The sequence below is a fragment of the Fundulus heteroclitus genome, chromosome 2 (genome assembly GCF_011125445.2).
Source record: "Fundulus heteroclitus isolate FHET01 chromosome 2, MU-UCD_Fhet_4.1, whole genome shotgun sequence".
Classification (NCBI taxonomy): Eukaryota; Metazoa; Chordata; class Actinopteri; order Cyprinodontiformes; family Fundulidae; genus Fundulus; species Fundulus heteroclitus.
In genome coordinates, this window is record NC_046362.1 from 27,715,692 (window position 1) to 27,735,741 (window position 20,050).

The 20,050-nt window shown below is 42.7% G+C and overlaps 1 protein-coding gene across 4 annotated transcripts in view; it reads left to right on the forward strand.

Annotated features, from left to right (window-relative positions):
• The window catches only part of mtss1la (MTSS I-BAR domain containing 2a), a 43,441-nt gene that overhangs the window by 21,364 nt on the left and 2,027 nt on the right, over nt 1–20,050 (forward strand). Inside the window, exons 4-15 of one of the 4 annotated variants that reach the window (XM_012860334.3) lie at nt 6,424–6,508; nt 6,648–6,739; nt 6,847–6,921; nt 7,298–7,306; nt 10,077–10,234; nt 10,345–10,452; nt 12,548–12,645; nt 15,979–16,111; nt 17,454–17,528; nt 17,735–17,890; nt 18,534–18,710; nt 18,853–19,018. In XM_012860334.3, the coding sequence (XP_012715788.2) occupies nt 6,424–6,508; nt 6,648–6,739; nt 6,847–6,921; nt 7,298–7,306; nt 10,077–10,234; nt 10,345–10,452; nt 12,548–12,645; nt 15,979–16,111; nt 17,454–17,528; nt 17,735–17,890; nt 18,534–18,710; nt 18,853–19,018 (1,332 nt within the window). The remainder of the gene's footprint in view (nt 1–6,423; nt 6,509–6,647; nt 6,740–6,846; nt 6,922–7,297; nt 7,307–10,076; nt 10,235–10,344; nt 10,453–12,547; nt 12,646–15,978; nt 16,112–17,453; nt 17,529–17,734; nt 17,891–18,533; nt 18,711–18,852; nt 19,019–20,050) is intronic. The other 3 variants (XM_012860348.3, XM_012860342.3, XM_012860353.3) reach the window with 3 other exon arrangements.

Genomic DNA, 20,050 nt, shown 5'->3' on the forward strand with positions numbered 1-20,050 from the left:
TCCTCTCTCCTCCGGTACACACAGCCCTTTTCATCCATCAGTGGCCTCCAGTGTGTCGCTGCCAGTTCGCACTCCGCTTTCCTTAATGAGGGAGGGTGAAGGCGCTGAGCTTAACTGTCTGTGCCAGCCGCTGTCGGCTCCTAAATCCGAGGTGCTAACGTGGGAAAGAACTGTTGTCCCGTGGAGGATGGAATTTCCTTAGCTCAACAGAGTCTGTTTGAAAGCTGAGCAAAATGAAAAGGGACTTCATATTCCTAGAAATGTTAACCCATGGGATTTTCTGTACCTTTTTCTAGTGGAGTCTCTGTGAACACTCGTTATTAACAAAGTCAGCAGGGAAAGGAGCAACTCAGTAGAGCTGAATTAAGACCTTAAACTTCAAGAAACACCAAAGTCTGTCTACAGAGTAATCTGTTAGCTTAGGCACCAATGAAACCCGAGTTAAACGTTAGGCTTTAGATGTCGAGTGAGAGAGAGATTGTTAAGCTCCCATGTTAAAGACATCAAGGAGCGAGGCCTGTGGCAGTTTAGCTCCTGGTAGTATTACCCCCTATAAAGCAGGACTATTAAAATGCTCCTCCTTGCACACGGAGTCAGGGGAGTTAATCAGAACCAGAGCGCCGGGCAGGACGGCTAACATAAAGGCCGAGGACACGTTGTGCTGTTTGTGGAAACCGGAGCTTAAATGGTTCCACCAGGATCCCACCTGTTTGGGCTTGACTTTTTTTGTCACCAGCGACTCGACGTACTGACGCTTGCAAACGTATTCATACGCGCTACACCTTTTGTGATAAACTAACACAGAGCAGTGGATATTTGTGAATTGGAAAGAGATGAAATGAATGACATGCATGTGTGTTCATTCCCTTTAACCCTGAATCATACAGTTAAAAGTTCGAGCTATCAAACTGCCATCAGAGGTCATCTTGTTACTAAAAATTGTTCTTTTAATCTCCGTACAAACGCTTAAGTTCTGTGTCGGCCTCAGAGGTTTTTAGAGAACATCAGTGAACAAAATGCACCATGAAGACCTAGGAACACACCGGACTAGTTGGATATAATGTTGTTGAGTTAAAATCAGGGTTGAGTTGTAAAGCAATTTGCCAAGCTTTGAACATCTCACAGGGCTCACCTGCAAACCCAGCAAGACATGGCTGTCTAACTACCAGGCCAGCCAAAGAAGCAGTAATGTAGCGACTCTGGAGAAGCTGTAGAAATCCACAGCTCAGGTGGGAGAATGTGTGGACAGGACAACTGTTAGTTGTGCACGCTACAAATCTATCTCTTATAGAAGAATGACACGAAGAAAGCTATACCATGAACCATGTGCAGTTTCCAACATGCCTGGTGGCACATTCCTGCTCTGGGGTTGCTTTTCTTCACTGCTAAAATGGAACTAAAAGTCAGTAAAATATTCTTGAAATGAGTGTAATTGTCCTAGATTTGAGCAGGTAATTAACATGGTCTTCCATTGGAATTAGTATTTTTACCCCTGAAATAAGATACATAGATCTATTCACTTGAAATAAGTTGATGGAGATGAGTTGTTCCTATTTTAAGTGCAAAATCTTATTCTATTAGTAGATCATCTTATTTACCTCCTCAAATCAAGGGAAATACACTCATTTCATAACAATTTTTACCTATTTTTACTTTCCTTTTTGCAGTGTTTCTCTTTCTCTTTCTGAGGGGTATATTGATGGGGCTATAAAATGTGGTAATCATGGAAGGAAACCTGTCGGTAGCTGCAAAGGACTTTAGGCTGGAGGGGAGGTTCACCTTCAAGCAGGACAACCTCAAACATGCAATTAGAGCTACAGCGGAGTGATTAGGATCAAAGCGTCTCCATGGGTTAGAATGTCTTAATCAATGTTCAGACCTAAATCTAACGAAGGATCTGTGGCAAGACTTCAAAAATAATGTTCAGATTCAGGATGTTGTTTTGCAAAGACGTATCGGCAAACATTTCAGTCTCTATATTTGGAAAGCTGGTGAAGACATGTCTCAAGATCTGCAGCTGCAATTTCAGCACCAGGTGGTTTTACCATTATTGCCTCAGTGAGGACAAATGCAAATGCAGGCCACAGTTTTATAAACTGGTATTTGTGGAGAAAAAAAACCCAACTGAACATCATGTTTCCTTTCCCTTCCACTTCACAATTCATGTCTTTGGCTCGGTCTGTCGCAAAGAATTCGAATAAAATACATTAAAATGTGTAATGTGGCAAAACGTCAGAGAGTTAAAGCAGCGCAGATACTTAATCAAAGTAAATTACATTCTTTCATACAGAACTGATTTCATGTCACGTTATATTTTTGTGACAGCATATTGTCGAACTTTCAGTAGATCTTGGTTTTTGCAAACTTCAGGTCCCAAGATATATGACTGGGTTGCATAACAGCTCTCCTCAATGCATGTCTGTGTTTTCCTTCATCCATGCACATGTGGGTGTCTCCGAATAGCTCCCTCTCAAGCCCTAAGGGTCCTATTTGGCTTAATAATCACTTTTGCAGTCCTTGCACACAATTTTTTTTTTTTTTTAGCTGGCCCCCAAGCTACTACAAAGTTTAGTGACGTGGCCTAAACTCACCAAGGTAGTAGGGAGATGAACAAAAATCATTAAACTTCAAGAGGAAGTCTTTCGTCTTCAAGAAAAACAAAAGGGCAAACGAAGGACATTTTTCATTATCCGGCATAGAAAGTATTTTTAGTGAGGCTAAGCCTTCTTCCTTGTTTGTGCGCGTGTGCCAGAATTCCATGTAGCGCTGCAGGCTGCTGTGGGAGTGAATCGCTGCATCCCAGCTCATCCGGCTGAGGCCAGAGGCCAGACGGGCTCTCTTGGACATGGCCAGGAAGCCTCTGAAACTCCCCAGGATGTAGCTGTCAGCTGAGTCCCCCTTTTCTGGATGGGGAAGAAGGACAGGAAGAGGCAGGAGGGAAATTGGCAGGTGTGGATGGGACAGGAGAGAGTGGGCTCTCTCTTTCTCCAGCCGACAGTAACATTGGCAAGATCTACTAAAGACATAAAAGCCCAGATTCTCTCTGCGTGTTTCTCCTGCTTTCCTGGTTAGCTAGTATGTACTCTGGTGCTTAAGACCTTACGACGCCAACTCTACTTAGAACGATAGGAGGTGCTCCTTTGGCCCTTGTCTACACGGAGATGAACACGGTAAATTTTCATAAAGAATTAAGTAAAAATGTGCGTCCACACCAGAGGACGCAGCACAACTGAAAAGTCTGCAGTAGGTTTGCCTGGCCCATTGGTGGCGCTGTGACACTGCCACAGAATCATGCAAAAAATGGCAGGCATGCACAGACAACTCATGTGAAGTAAGCCCAGCAGCATGGCGGAGGATCAGACACAGGGGGCACGCTGTGTTGAGCGGGCTCGTTATAAAGAGTCCGAGGGAGCTACTAAGAGCCTTAACGAAGTCGCACCACTGGACGGCGCCATCTTTGTTGTTATTTGTGAGAATCAAGTGCAGGTGGGTTATGGAGAGGCGAAGCTTTGCGGCTCACGTGTACACACGGTAAAATGAAAGCAGCATTTTGAAATGTCTCCTCTCTGGGACCCGGTTTCAAAAACAGTCGTTTCTCAAAACGCCGCATCCGTGTGGACGCACGGCCTAAACGACAGAATACCTTTGTGGATGCATCCGATCTGCTTCCACGGGGACCGAGGTCTTAGTTTCAGTGCCATGACTTTCCAAACTGCTGACTTTCCTTCATGCTGTAGGCCTCATAGTTGTTTTAAAATTATCCCGGCAGGCTGACAATCGACTGATCAGGGGGACTGATACAGCCTCCAACCTTTGCCAGTATAACTGAGAAAGCAGCAACAAACTCAACAACTATTTCTTGGGAAGGTTTAGAGAATTAATATCCTAATTATGTTGTATTTCATAGACAAAAAACATTTTAGGTCAAATGATTCTAGACTGTTCATGGACACGCGTTTGAAGAACTCTTAACCTTAAAAGATCCAAAATAACAGTTTAGGGAGAGAAAAGCATTAACTGATGTATATTTTTCTAAGAAAATGCGTTATTTTATAAGCATGTTTTAAAAATTTCTTAAATTGACTTGTACTTGAGTGTGTATTTTTTTTTTCTTCCTCCCGGCAGAGCTGGGTGCATTGGCTTTGTGACTTCAATCACTTCCTGCTAAAGGGACCTTTCACCTCTAACCCAGCCCTCTAGCTAAGTCACCTGGAAAAAGCCCAACGCACCCACCCACCCCTTTTCTCCCTAGAGCACCGCTCAAGCACTCTCAGGTTGTTTTACAGGCATTTGTACAAACGTCTCCTTAAGACAGGGAGCACATCTGTCGCTTGCAGTCTCCAGTGAAACGGTCTGATACCTTGTAAAGCAATACCGCAGCAGGAAATGCCGTTTATTTTGAAGCTCAACATCAAATGATTTAGTGAAATCGGGGAAGAAGGGTAGAAAAATCTCTGGACGCCATCAGCCATGTTTGCCACGTTCTGCTCCATGCATAACTCGTTTCTCTTTCGTGTTTTATAGTGAAGGTTAGTGTTGGCCTCCGCTTCTCACTGCCCGCCCTGTTTGAATGTTGCTCAGCAAGCTGGGAGAACAGGAAAGGCAGAGCAGACGTGGAAGAATAGAGGGATATCCCCTTACAGGGTTGCCTCCTTTTTCCTCCAGGATAGAAGGGTTGAGAACTTCGGAAAGGGTGGGGGTTGGTAAATCACAGCACCTGTCTGCATCCAAAACCTCTGCCCTTGTGAAAGTCATTCATGAAGATGCATGCAACAGTGTCGGTCTTTATGAATCCCCGCCCCTCGGAGGCCTGGGAGATGTCCCGTTGCTCTGTTTGAGTGTTGCTCGTAGACCTTCAGATTAGCCCTATGTGGTCCAGATTACAACAGGATCAGTGCTACCTTATATTACACCAGCCTCTGAACTATCATAGGGATAGTGGGCCAGCCACAGCTTTAGCAGCTTAAGACCCCATTTAATTACACTTCTACAAGGAGCCCAAGTACAAAAGTATCCATTTTACACAAGCTGTTATTGAGACTCCAGTGTCTGCGCAGAGATCTGAAGCTCCAGGTGGAAAAGGGGTGCTTTGACAGGAAGGAAAGAAGGAGAGCATGGCTGTGGGTCCCAGGTACCGGGCCTCATTTTGCTTCACCCAAACACGTGTGACATTTATAGGCTGTACGCATCCACTCAGACGGTGCCCATCTTGTGGCTGCAGTTGGAAATGCGTCACTGGAGGAGGATCGTAACCTTTTACAAGTTCACCGTCCAGGTTCAGAGCTGCTCCAAGGCTGTTAGGGGCCTTAAACAGGATTTGATTTGGGGCCCTACCAACTAATATCAGTCACCGCAGCTCTGCTAATTTGCCATTTACAGTTCCTAGCAAAGGCGTTTGTACCCTTTGGCCTTTTCACATTTTGTCCTGTTATACCACAAACATTGATGTATTTTTTATTTGGTATTTTGTGTGACCCATATAAGGTAGTGCAATGTTGTGAAGTGGAAGGAAAATGACTAGCCATTTTTTTCCCTTTTTTTTTCTTTTCTTTTTTTTTTTACATTTGTTTTATTAATGAAAACCCTGGAAACCGTGGCATGCATTTATATTTAATTTCCCTGAGTCAATAGTTTGTACAACGATCTTTTGGCGAAATTAATTCTGCAGGTCTTCAGGAGACTGATTTATTTTTTTTAAATCCTTCTTTGCTTCTGTGCAGAATAGTTCATGCTTGATTTGATAAATGACTTTGGTAAACAGATTCTGAACTGGACACAGACTCGGTCTGGACCCAACTGGGCCGGTCCAACACTTGAACATGCCTGATCCAAGCCATTCCATAGTAGCTCTGGCTGTATGATAGGACAGATGACCCTCCACCCCAGCCTCAAGTAATTTGCAGCTCCAAGCTGGTTTTCTCCCAGTGCTGCCCTGTAATTAGCCCCATCCATCTTCCTATTAACTGTGAACTGAAGAAAGGTTTTCCCACAGCATCACACCGCTCCCACCATACGTTAGCCTCTTTTTCTCCACACGTTAATGTGGATGCCAGATAGAAGTATTGTGACCTCATCCGACCAGACACTTAACTCCACATGTTCAGTGTGCTTCATACACGGCTTGTGACGAACATTTTAGGTTTGAGAGACGTTGTGTATCATCGATCTTAAAATGCTTATGTTAAAAAAAATTGTAATATATATATCCAGAAGAAGATCTGACCGCACTAACTTACCACTAATGTATCATACAGGTGTTCCACGAAAAGAATTGAAGTTCGAATTAGATAACAATTCAGCTAAGCAGTTATTTTGCTTTTGCCTTTGCTCGGTCCTGGAGCTCTGTGTTTTATCTTTGTTTTCTCTGGGAAATAAACTTTTTGAACATTCAGCAACAATTTGCCTTTATGTCGTCTCTCCAAGGTGCCACCAGGGAAATCGGCTCTGCTTTGACAAGAATGTGCATGCGACACCGCAGCATTGAGACAAAATTACGACATTTCACCAAGTAAGAGGCTTCTTTTCTACCACTGGAACCATTTTTGGGGGTTTTATACTTGAATGTACTGTAACTGGGACAATCCATGCTTTTCAAAACTTCACCCTTGGACTTTGCTGTCTCTTTTTGTCCCTCCTTGTTCCTGTAGTGTTCTCATGGAAGGCCTGGTCACACCACTCCAGGACAGGATAGAAGAATGGAAGAAGACGGCTAACCAGCTGGACAAAGACCACACCAAAGGTACAACAGCAAGAAAGTCCAGGGCTCCGCTCCTGCTCGGTGTCTCGGTGTGAGTCGGAAATCTTATGCACCTTTTTTTTTTTTTCCTTCCCACTTTCTCTTCACAGAATACAAGAGGGCCCGTCAGGAAATTAAAAGAAAGTCGTTAGATACTATTAAGCTCCAGAAAAAAGCGAGAAAAGGTAAGGAAACCTCGCAAAGCGTGCTTAGTCATCAACTCTTTGAAATGTGTACTACAGTGAACTAGCACCCTCTACAGCGCAGAGTGAGACATTAATGCTCCGTCAAATCAGAATGTACAGCACGGTCTCAGACACTCCTCTGCAGCTTTAGGAACCAAAGTAAATATCTCCTTCCTCCTGCTCTGCTTTTGTTAGCCCCTACTGCTGGTCCGAAACAACCTTAAATTCTTCAAATACCAGCAGTAGAGGCTAGTCATGAACATGCAATATGCTGCATTTTGATGCACCTAACGCTGCCTGTTCTTCTGTCTCTCCATCCCTGCCTGATACTGCAACCCTCCTCTGTTTCTTTCTGGCTTTTCTCCCCTGGCTGTAGAGCTTCTAGGTATGTCTGCTGCACCGTTTGCCCCGTGTGCGAAACTCTCATTCAAGCATCAAAACCATCTTTGTATCAACGTGCCGTCAGAAAGAAGGAAAGAAAAAACAAAAACTGAGCTGTCTTAGCACTTTTAGCTGAACGATGAAAGAGTGTGATACGCTTAAGGAATGTGCTTGCATGAAAACGTTGGATGAAATTTGCAAGGCAAGATTGACTCTCCTGTCAGCTCAATAGCGGAGTTCCTGGTTGCCAGATGTCATTTGACTGAGCTAAGCAAAAAGGAAAAGACTGCTCTCTGTTCAAAAGTAGATAATCCACCTACAAGCACTTTAGACTTAGAAATCTGCACACATTGATATGTTAATTTTATCCATGCAAGAACTTAAGTGTAAAAATTGCAGCGCTGGGTTATAAACGGAGTTGCTGCTTTCTTCCAGCTATGCGCCAAACAATGCCTGCCGACTCATGACTACTGCTTTATCTATAGTGTTCAAGATATGTTAAAGTGGTTTATTGGCATTTTTTTCTACAATAGGACTAAAGATTTGCAAAAACTGTTAAAGCTAAACCTTATTTATAGTTAATATTGCTACTATGGAAATATATAAATTGAGAAGCCTATAAAAAATGCATGCAAGTAACTAATCTTTGTTGGAGGGATTGGCCGGCAAAAGTTAGGAGCTCCATATTTTGGCTCATTAACTAAAGTTGTGCAACAAGCTATGATTAGTATTTTTGTGCTGTGGCATAATCTCACACTGATAAATGTAGAAAATTTTATTTTTTATTTATTTTTTTTAGCAAAGAGGCATTCTTGGAATAGTACTTCTAGATTGCCCAGAGCTCTGGGTCCTCTCTCATGTTCTGTTCTCTTCAGCACAGCCCACAGGTCTTCTGAAAGATCCAGGCCTGTGTACTGAGTTAGCCAAAAACGAAGGTTTATGTTTCAGTCTGGTAAACCTTTTTACTCAACGATGACCCATTTTCAGTTTGCTGATCTTGCCAACCAGATTATTTAAAGCGTCCTCGTGTTTCATTTGGTTTGGCAAGCCATGCATTTTGACCAGGTCTTCAGGGCTGTTAGAGAAACAGACCCACAGCATCACAGAACCACCGTGAGACACTTTTCCACAGATTAATAGTTTTACACCAGTCCCACTGGACGTGGTTGTCACCTGATTGGATTTCTACCGTCATGCAGTCCCAGTGGAGTTTAGCATAACTCCACATATTTAAATTTGTAGTGGAAAAAACAGAAAATGCCTTTCCCTGGCATGCCTCTTCAATAAATGGCTGGCATGTAAATCGTGTTGAACCCTTGGTGTTGAGACTCGACGACCCCAAGGAGGCTATGTGTTGCTAAAGTTAGCATACAGTGAGATTTGGAGTTTCTTTAGCTTTTTGTTTTTTATTTTTTGCCTCTCTTATGATCCTTCTCACCTCGTGTTTGGGCGAAGACGAACGTTGTTCCTCATCCAGCTTTGTTGCTGTTCCAGTTGTTTTAATCCTTTAAGAAGGAACTCTGGGTTTATTAATTAAAAGTTCAGAGACACTCTTGATTAATAAAAAAAAAAAAAAAAAAAAAAAAAAAACGATCCATTCAGATGGGCTTCAGTCACATTTATTTTCTCAGCGTTCGAGGTATCACTAATTGTTGCCCTAGTGATTTTAATAAATATTAATTTCTTGACATTTTTCAGTGTGGGGTTTTGCTTCTATAATAAAACACATACAGCTTTACCCTTGCAATAAATGCGCTAATTACAGATTTTGATCTATGAATGTACACTCCTACAACATAAAAGTTCTGGAAAAAAGCAGGCAAAAATTTGATGTAATTATCAGTAACTGACCTTTTTATTACTTACAGTAAAATGGCATGACCTATAATGACAAACCCAAAAGGTAGAATAAAGAATAAGTCAGTGTTTCACAGTTGTTAGCCTCTAGGAGCCTTTAATTGATCTGAAAATGTAAGAAAAGTGTGATAATCATTTTTCCCCCGAACCCTTTTCATAAAGTGAGAAAGTGTTGTTTTAAAAAATGGCCAATAAGTCATTCCTCTGATGATTGCTTCTGCATCATACCTTGACATTTAACTCTACGGTGATGGCGGCGGCCTGAAAATTGTTTTTAAGGACCCGTGAAAACACAAGCAGCCCCATTTTCACCGGGCTCTCCGCTTAATTAGCGTGTTAATAAATAAGTATGCGCCGGATGATTAACTTGTGGCCTGCGCTTTGCGGTCAGCATAAAAAAGGAAAAAAAAAATTCTTTAATTTGCGCTATTTGTCGTTAAATATACCCAGAGTTATGTCCGTAACATTTATTTTAATTGCTTCAAACCTACCAAAATACCAATTAGGATTTACCAGTGTAGCTTATTTTTTAAGACTCAACTAAAAAGGAATCCGGCATCTCATTTATCATGTTCATTCTTTCTGTGGCTGTGGTATGTGTCTCTGAACATTGTGTACAGTCTCATCCTCTTTTAGCATCTGCGCATCGTCCTTGTTAGATGACTTCTTTCAGATGCCTCCCATGTGCATGAAGCGTTTAAGTGTGAAGTCTGTCAGTGCATTAACCTCTAGTCCACAGCAGCAGCTCATCATTATTTGTCCTAATCATCTCTAATTTTTTTCTTCTTTGCCCTCTCCTTGACACTTTACCCCGCTGCTTTGATTATCGCCCCCACCCCCCCCCCCCTTTCACATTTCCTTTCCTTTTTGTTTATTCAACTCCGTCTCCCTCCCGCGGTTCTCCAAACCTCACGCAGGCCGGGGGAACCTGCGCCCCCAGCTGGACAGCGCCATGCAGGACGTCAACGACCTGTATCTGCTGATGGAGGAGACGGAGAAGCAGGCGGTGCGGAGGGCGCTCCTGGAGGAGAGGGGACGCTTCTGCACGTTCATCAACTTCCTTCAGCCGGTGGTGGTGAGCAGCGCCTGCGCTTTACAACCCCCGGGCTACCGAGGGTAAACTCTGTTTGAGCCTTTCTCCTGCTTCTCAGAGCTTTGATTGGATCTATTGTGTTCTCTGTGCAGAATGTGGAACTTGCCATGCTGGGAGAGATAACCCACTTACAAGCCATTGTTGATGACCTCACCATGCTGACCGAAGACCCGCACAAGCTGCCACCCGCCAGTGAGCAGGTAACAGGGCACAGCTACTCCTGGTTCCCACTGCCAAGTGTATTAATGTACAACTCACTTTAGGCCAGATGCTCAGGTTCTTCTGGTCACGTTGAAATTTCTAGTTAAATAGGTCGGAAAAGCGGTTTCCAGTCTGTTTAAATAAATGCTAATACATTTACAACCTGCTTCGTCCACATCGACAACCCTGGTTTGGCTGTTTTAATTTCCTAATATTATTTGAGTGGATTTAATGTTTTCAAAGTTGATCAGGCTTTACTTTCTGTTTCCCCGCGTGATAAATCATCTAACACAGAGGCCCGAGTCTCTTAACCACTGGCCCCTAGGCTATATGAAGACCGTGATTTATCTGGCCACTTTGCACAGCGAACAGGAGGGTGAGGGAGGTAAAAGAGATTTCCGAGGCTGACTGCTAGAGAACTGCAGTTAATGTTAATGCCTTACATTTTTATTTGGGGGTCAAGAAAATGTGTTTTTTTTTTCTTTACTTACCATCACTAATGTAAATCTGTATGTGGAGTTGGCTAAATGCATTTGGGACTTTAACCGGAACTGTGTGTTATGTTCGTCTGGGACTAAAGCACATATAAGAGATAAGATAAGATAGTCTTTATTGATCTCACATTGGAGAAATTCACATTGAAGAAATTCACATTGGAGAAATTCACTTGTCACATCAGCTCAATAGTCAGTCAATAGTCAGGAGAAGGTGCCAAAAGTAGGAAAAGGTGCATCAGTTATATACAGTGTATCTTCCTATATACAGTGGATCAAAAAGAAATTGAGAAAAAAATAAGAATAAAAATACAAAAGAAATCATCAAATTGGTTCCATTATAACACCACAAACAAGCCGCTCTCTGAGCTGCTCCTGGTAATTAATATGCCACAATGAAGCCGGTGATGTGAGCATATGTTTGCTTTCAACAAACGAAGCTGACGTCGCGGGATCGAAGCAGATTGGAGCTCTGCGCGGTTAATTTGGAACATTACATGTAAGGTCAATGTCTAAAAACCCACGAAATGTTAAATAAAAAAAAAAAACATTACGTAGGGATTGGCACCTTTTCCGTTTTTTTCTTTTCTTTTTTTTGCTATTTCAAAGCAACTGCCACTGAAGAACTTATACTCACCTGAAGTCCAGTCATCTATTCGCTCTTCGCGCACTTAGGCTCCACTCACCTAATTTGTATTTATGGTAACAAATGGTATGTGAAACATACACACCACATAGGGGTTGTCTCTGTGTTTTCGTCTTAAATCTCAGGCCACACTCTGTAAACGCTAAAACACACACTTCAGCTTGCAATGCCGACGCACCCTTTCGCAAGTCAGTTGACACAGCTTTATGACTGCCTCGCTTGGTAAGTCAGGGGTATAACAGCAGTGGGTTGACTTTGATCCCACGCCGTGATCCCTCCAAAAAAAAAAAAAATATATATATATATATATATATAAATAGTACATAAAAAGGTGTCCTAATCCTGCTTTGAAGTGTTTTGTGAAAGGGTTTAAGATTGAGCTTTTTGTCAGCGAGCTACACTGGATCAGAGATGAAACAAAGGACGGACATCTGAGGCAGTGCCTTAAGTTAGGAGGAGGATCTGCAATGCTGTGGGCCTGATAAATGTTGTTAGAGGGTATTGGATAATTAACCATTTGAAATACTGAGACATTTAAAACAGAAATCGGGTGGTGGCTGTCAGAAAACTGAAAACGGGCCACCTGTTGGTCTGAACCTTTCTGGTGAATTAAAGAGAAGAGTGCCCAGTATAGGGGGAATTCTTTTTGCTACTGTGAGAAGAGATACATTGATTTTAAGGTGTTTTACGCATCTGAAACCAGAGCTGGCAATAAGGAGGAGGTATTGTACTTAGGTAAGGTAAACAGCTCCTCTAGAACTTAAACGGATGCTGTCCGGATGCTTTAGTACTTTCCCAATTAACGTCTGCGTATCGGCCCATGTTTAATGATTATCCTAAAATGAAACATTCTCACTCTGCATCAATTAACATCAAGAAAACAATCTTGTGTACTGATCGCTTACTTTTAAATGTCACATTTGCGCTCACCGTTCCTTTGATGGATTTCCGCAGGTAATTCGGGACCTGAAAGGCTCCGACTACAGCTGGTCCTACCAGACCCCTCCTTCCTCGCCGAGCAGCACCAGCTCCAGGAAGAGCAGCATGTGCAGGTACGTCCTAAAAACTCGCACAGGTCCTCTCGGTTCGCTGCAATGAAAATCCTCTTCAGGCGTTTCCAAAAATAGATAAAAAAAAAATACTCTGCTTTCACTTGGAACCCCCTGCGTGTCTTTTTGATGTTATTTGCGGCTACGTTGCTAATGACGGATAATATTGACGGCGGCGCCGTTCTGAAGAAAAACACGCAGGCCCGATTTTTAACATCAATCCACCTCCTCATATCAAAACTTTCCGAGACGTGTGTATTAATATGAATTTGATGTGCCGTCCTCACGAGGAACCTGACTACCTGTGACAGTCAACATGCTGTACCTGTGGCATCTTACGAGCGCCTCGGCGCCTTGCTCCAGGCAGATTTGTCATTTTCAAGCTTCTTACAGCCAGATTACGTCGAAAGCTGTCAAACATCACAGGCTGAAAGGCACCAGCTTACACAGGAACCAAAACCCGCAGTTTTTTTTTATTTATTTATTTTTTTTCAGGCGAAAGATGCCGCTTTGACAGGTTATTTATAAAATGTGCAGTTTTGGGGTCGAGGCAAAAGTCTGTCTTCAAACAGAACCCCTTGTAACAGCGTAGTTGAAGGGAAATTACCTCTCTTTGGTGTTAAAGTTCCTTTCAGAACTTTGCTGATGTTTGAGGCAATTAACCCGGCACCCTATTTTTAGTGTTTTCTGTATTTACTCTCTCATAAATATGAAAATACACAGCTCCCGTGTTTTAGAGGTAAAGAAAAAGAAAGGCGCTTTTGCAGCTAAAAAGCTGCATTAATCTTTCTTTGGCGGTAAATGTTTTGATAAAATTCTGTTTGGCTTCACATTGGGCAGCTAAAACATTGACATGTTGCCTAATATTGACCAGGTTTTACTGGGAAACAGCCAACACAGCTCCCTATAACAGATCACTAAAAAGGATTAGTTTGAGCCATACATTTGCATGCGCTCATTATTTACAATAACATCATTTTAACACCCTGGACAGGTTACCAGTCCCTCATAGCCAGCTGATAGTTATTGCAATATTTACTAACAATATCACTATTGCAGGATTTTTGTTAATAGTGTGCCGTGCTAAGCAACAGGCTTGCTAAAATGTGGGTAAATGTCCACCAGCATGCTTCAGAGGAAGCATATTTTTTTTGGACCCATGTATTAGATCTTAATAGAATTCCAGCTGGACGCTTAAACCGTCTTCTTATCAGAACCGTGAAAGTCCACTTGAAGTTGGGGCTCAGGTGCACTTGAGTTATGTAGCAGGGAAACGTTAGCCTGGTTTATCCATTCCATCTCCAGATCTGATGTGCATTTTGGATGCTTGTCCTGCTATAGTACTACACTAAGTCCCAGTTTAAACTAAATAGCATTTTAAACTGTCTGGCTAATGTGTTTTAGACTCCAGACCTTTAGTGACGGTGTCTTCCAATTTTTAGACATGTCCCTGGTCCAACGCACCTGGATGAATTCACTGGATTGCCTCCTCACCTTGCTTCCTTTTTTGTATTTTTTAGTATTCTTTTTGATCCATTGTATATATGAAGATTCACTGTAATAATGAATGAACCTTCCCTACTTGCACCTTCTTGTATGAGCCGATGTGACGAGTTGAATTTTCCACTGAGATCAATAAAGACTATCTTATCTTATCTTATCTTATCTTATCTTACCAAGGTTCTGCAGAGCCCTGCTACTGACCTAAACATTTAATCTCACTGGCAGCACAGCATGATGCCGCCACCACCATGCTTGACAGTTTCCAGCGTTCGTTGGTGCTAAAGTGTCTATGCTGTAAGTTGCATGTCGGCCACAAGCTTTTCGACTTTTTAGCTTTCTAAGGATCAGGCCGGCTTGAAGTGGAAACCGCTGGGACCCCAGTGTCACAGAAATTTGCAGCCGCACACACGGAGACCCCAAATACCTTCTGGTTCACAGCGTTATGATTCTAGAGACAAGGATTAAGCTGTATTTAGCCACGTTGAAGAGAGGATTGTTTGTAGGACTCAACATATGGCTTGAGTGTGGCAGGATCATGCTGTGGGGCTGTTTTTAATACCTAAGGTACTGGGGCTTTTGGGAAGTTGGATTGAATAACGGAGGAGGACAAATTCTTCATTTTCACCTCAAGTTAGCGGCTAGGCGGTTAAAACTCGGATGCTCCTGCAGGAATATGATAGAAGGCCATGGAAATAAACCATATTAAATGGAGTCTATGACATCCTTTTTTTACCCTGAAAAAAGGACTATTCAAAGAAATGACTGGAGACATGGTTGCAGGCTTTTTGACACATAGCTGTATTAGTCAAGCGCAAGCGTTACGTAGGTGAATCAAAGCAGAATGGCATCTTGCTCTTTGAAAGAAGTATTTCTATAAGACCATGATTTGTTATTCAAGGCCTAAACCCCACACTGCCCACAGGAGCTCCGGCAATAGCGATGCCACGACCCATCCCTCTCTGCATCCCAAGCTTGCCCTTGTTAAAGTCACTCAAATCCTGATTCTTGTCCATTCGTCCTGCTTCCAAAGCATAAACCTCAAGGACGGAAAGCTATTCTGCCGCACAGTGCGTCGTTGCCGCTGCCACACGTCACCGTGATGAGTTAATCAGCATTTTCATTTTTGAACCGTCTCATGGTTACATTCCGTCAGCTGGCGAATCATTACCAAGTCTCTGCAGGAAAAAAAAAAAAAAAAAACAGGATTATTTATCAAAGGGGAGAGGAATAGAAGACGATCCCTTGTTTTAAATAAATAATGATTATTCAATTTGCCATGTTTAATTTGGCATTCCTCCTTAAGCCTCCATCCTAGAGAATGAAGATTAATGAGAAGTGATAACTGCGGATATGTTCCGTAGGGAGACGGGGAGAGGGAGTAGGTGTGGGGGAGGAGGAGAGCGGCGGGTAGGTGCCGAGCGTGCGTCTAAATGTGTGGGTGACAAAGGGAAGCAACTTTTTTTTTTGCGTGGATAACAAAGCGGGAGACAAAACACATAAAGCCAGCTCTTAATCTTCAGAGAGAGAGAGAGAGAGAGAGAGAGAGAAAAAAAATCAAATAATGGGATAATGTTTTAATGCGCTTTGATGCTCCAAAATTAAAAGAATGCCATCATTTAGCCAACGTTCATGCTTGCAGCTTTTACGATCAGTTCTTTTTAATTTAGCTCGTCCTGTTTTTTTGCACAAAATCCTCTCCTTAAAAAACAAAAACAAAAACAAAAAAAAAAACATCTTTCAGGGGGTAAAAAAAATGAAGGGGATAAAAACATGACAATATTGATTATGAGACTGTTTATTATTCACACTCTGTTTGTGATATCGTGCCAACAGCTTGCTTCAGATGCCCTCAGCGGGAGCGCATCGGCTTAGCAGCGTCTCCTCCCACGACTCTGGCTTCGTCTCGCAGGATGCCAACACCCATTCTAAGCCGCCGTCACCCATGCCCTCGGATATCACCAGCCAGGTAGCTGTCTTTGTTATGATACTGAAAATCTGCCTTTTTTTTTCTATCTACATAACACAGAGAAGGAGGGATTTTGTACTCCAGCAAAACTAGGACCAAAGCAGCCTCGTGCTCCCCGGAGATTCCTCAGGCAGTAATGCTGCAGGGCAGGAGGCCACAGCTACAGCTTCACTTTCTTATGAAAGTAATATGGTGTTGTGGAAAAACAAAAAAAGTATTTACCCTGTTACAGGTTTCTTCTGATTTTGCTTTTTTTTTTTTTTGTCACACTATAATGTTTCAGATCCTCAAACTAATTTCGCTATCAGGCAAAGATTGCCAGAGTAATACAATATGCTGATTTAAGTTCATCAGTTCATTTACTAAGGGAAAAAGTTGATAACTATATCGAAACAATATCTTTTGAGGCATTGGAGTCCCAGCGTCTTCTCCAGATAAATGTCAATTACTTTGTTTTTCACATTTTCTTAAATTTCTTTAGATCAGGGCGGGATGTGTTACATTTTGAGATATTTTAGCCCACATTCAACTTGTAGGACAGGGTCCATTTAAGTTATCTCCTGATTCTACAGGTCTGACCATTAGGTCAAATTGTGACGTTAATTCCTGACTGAACAAGTGGTGAAATTACTTTTTTTTATGTAGGGCCAGGTTGGTTTGGGTAGCTTTTCTTCCCCCTTTAATAAGTTAAACCACCATTTCAAAACGGCATTTTGTGTTTACTCTGACTATCTTTGTCTGAAATCTATATTTCTTTGATCATTTCAAACCTGTATGTTGGACCAAAAACAAAAAACGGCAGAAGGAGAAGAAATCTGTAGGCCAAATACTACCCAGCTGTGTAATTTGCTGCTTTTTTCACCAACAATTACTCTCAGTCTGGCATAGCAAGTCTACTTTTTCATGTTTGAATGTCAGACACAAATCCCCTGTCTCAGCAAGAGCTTGATAGTCAAACTGAGGTTTTCATTTTCAATGTAATGGAGCCGTATCATTTGCAAATATGAAGTTCTTATCCCGCCGGACTGATAAAGTTATTCAGACTCTCGTGGTCTGAACAGATTGCAGCGCATTGAAGACACTCAGCAGAGCCCCAGCACACCAGCTGATGCAATGTTCCTTTTCTGAATAAATGATCTTACAGGCTACTTTATTTTCGATCTCGGCTGAAGTCTATAGATCCCATAAGAGAAGGGGAAGGAGAGAAAAAAAAATCCTTCTATCTAAAGCTTATCAGCGCTCTTTTTCAACTCCCACCCCTCTGTTCATCTCTTCCACCTACCTCCTTCTCCTTATTTCCTCCTCAACTACACCGCTCTTTACTTCATCTTCCCTTCCCCAGAAATCCACAAGCTCAGCCTCCTCTGAGGCCTCAGAAACCTGCCAGTCTGTCAGCGAGTGCAACTCTCCTACGGCGGTTAGTACTGCACGCATTCCTATCAGTGCTCACAGACATGCACTCACACATGCTGATGCGCAAGCACATTTCCTCTCATTGTTAACGACGGGTTAAAAAAAAAAAGCCTGCTGGCTGCTCCCGGCAGCAGCCGCAGTGCAGTTTTGACTCGGACTACTCCTGGATGTTGAGCACTCTGACTCAGACTTGTCTGTCCGTTTCCGCAGTATGGCTCATGCTCATCCTTCGGTACCTTCCGCCCTGCTTTCTCTCACACTGGCACCATCAGGCCTCTCTCTGTCATACTCCCCGCGTCCCCCACATTTAACCACTCACCTGGATCCAACACTCCTTCACCCACATCAAAGGTTCCTAGCTGGAAGGTTTGTTTTTGTTTGCAATTTTTCGTTTTAGGTTTGTATTTTTTCTTTTAAAAAAACTTTGCTTCTTTGCCTTTTTTTGTGTGTGTGTGTGTGTGTGTGTGTTTATTGCTGCAAATTTCACAACCACCCTTGTGCTGTTGCCCCTCGAGCTCAGCTTTCCAGTCTTTTCCTTCAGATATGTGTTAAACTGCACTGCAAAAACGGAACTAGAAATAAGTAAAATATTCTTTAAAATGAGTATTTGTCCTTGATTTGAGCAGGTAAATAAGATGATTTGCCAATGGAATAAGATGTTTGCACTTAAAATAGGAACAATTCATCTTCATCATCTTATTTCAAGTGCAGGATGTCTAAATATCTTATTTAAGGGGTCAAAATACTCATTCCATTGGCAAATAGTCTTATTTACCTGCTCAAATCAAGGATAAATACACTAATTTTAAGAACATTTTACTTAATTTTAGATCCGTTTTTGCAGTGTGGGAGTCAACACTGCCACCGCATACTCTGGCCTGCACATATCTGCACATGCCCCTAACCAACCCGCGAGTCGAGTGTCTATAACTGCGCGTGCAGCTGCTGGATGGCAAACCGGTGATGCAAAGTTGAAAGATCGGTCTGATTTCTCCATCTGCTCCTGTAGGAGTGGGCCAAGTCGAGCTCCTGCGAGCCGACGTTGGCCAGCACTCCGCAGCGCAAGAGGGACTCTGTGGAAAAGATGAGAGACCTGGAGGCTCCGCCTAGTCCACAGGGATACTCCGGGATGCAGCCAGGTGATCCGCACAGAGCGAGAAGTGGCCCAGGAATTATTACAGCCAAGGTAGGAGTGCCCCCGCGGACTTTAAATGTAAATGTCTGCAGATTAACCCCTGTGCCTTTGGGATTGGAGTGCGGTCTTAATGCAAATGCGGGCAAGTCTGTACGCCTTTTTCTACATATCTCTGATTCTGTGTGTGCTTCAGCATGGAGAGCCCCTGTCCCCAGCAGCCAGCACGCTGGCCATGGTTCTCACCAGAGGCCTGAGTATGGAGCAGCAGAAGAGCAGCAGGGACTCTCTGCAGTACTCCAGCGGCTACAGCACGCAGACAAACACCCCGTCCTGCTCCGAAGACACGATCCCATCTCAAGGTGAACCCCCGTCCCCAAGAGCCAAACCCTGCTTCAGCCAGACATTTTTATGTGTATAATTCAGCCAGCAACGTCTCACATATTAAATCTCTTTAAGGGTTCCCTGGTCAACCTTACATCATAGAGCGCCTCTTAAAAGTATCCATACCGCTGGAACTTTGACACATGGTATCTTGTTAAAACCACGAGTGCATGTCTTATCAGCCCTCTTACTTACTTTGATACCCTCCCCCCCCAAACAAAATAAAATGCAAACAGTTCCTTCTAGAAATCACAGAGAAAGTTTCTTCCCCCAGGGTGTCACTCTGGTGAACACCTAACAGTCAGAATGCCCATATTGATATTTGCACCAATCCAACCAAGTTTTGCTCTTTTGTAAAAACACTGTATACATACAGATTTAGAAAACTTATTTTACCTTCTCTTTTAATATATTTATACTGGAAATGTCTTCATTGAGGACGATGTGGAACCAATTTCGATTCCTTGTTTGTATGCACAAACTTCATGATTAAAGCTGATTCGGAGGTGGTGTTTTCAGGGAAGCGTTAGTGAACAAACATCATCATGAAGAGAACTGAACACAGCAATCAGGTTGGCAAAGAAAGAGGTGGAGAAATTGAAGGCAGTGTTAGGTTTTAGAACAATATCCCAAGCTTTGAAAATCTCTTACAGCCCTGTTCAGTCTAATCTCTCTAAGTGAAAACACGATCGTATAACTGTAGACCCGTCAACCCGGTCATCCACTTAAGAAGCCTGGTAATTCTGAAGGTGCTTCAGAGATCAAAAACTCTAGTATGCACGATCTGTTCACAGGATAACTGTTTATAGTTCTCTCCAAAAGTTAGGTCTCATACTGTTCTTTCAATGGCTTTCTTTGCAACGTTTTCCATAAGAGTAGGATTTGCAGTTTGCAACAAGCCATATAGTGGACCCAGTAGAAGTAGGTGATCTGGTCACATGGGACGAAAACTTGACTTTTGGGCCTCCTATGTGAAATTATATGTATGGCACAAACATGACATTCCACAT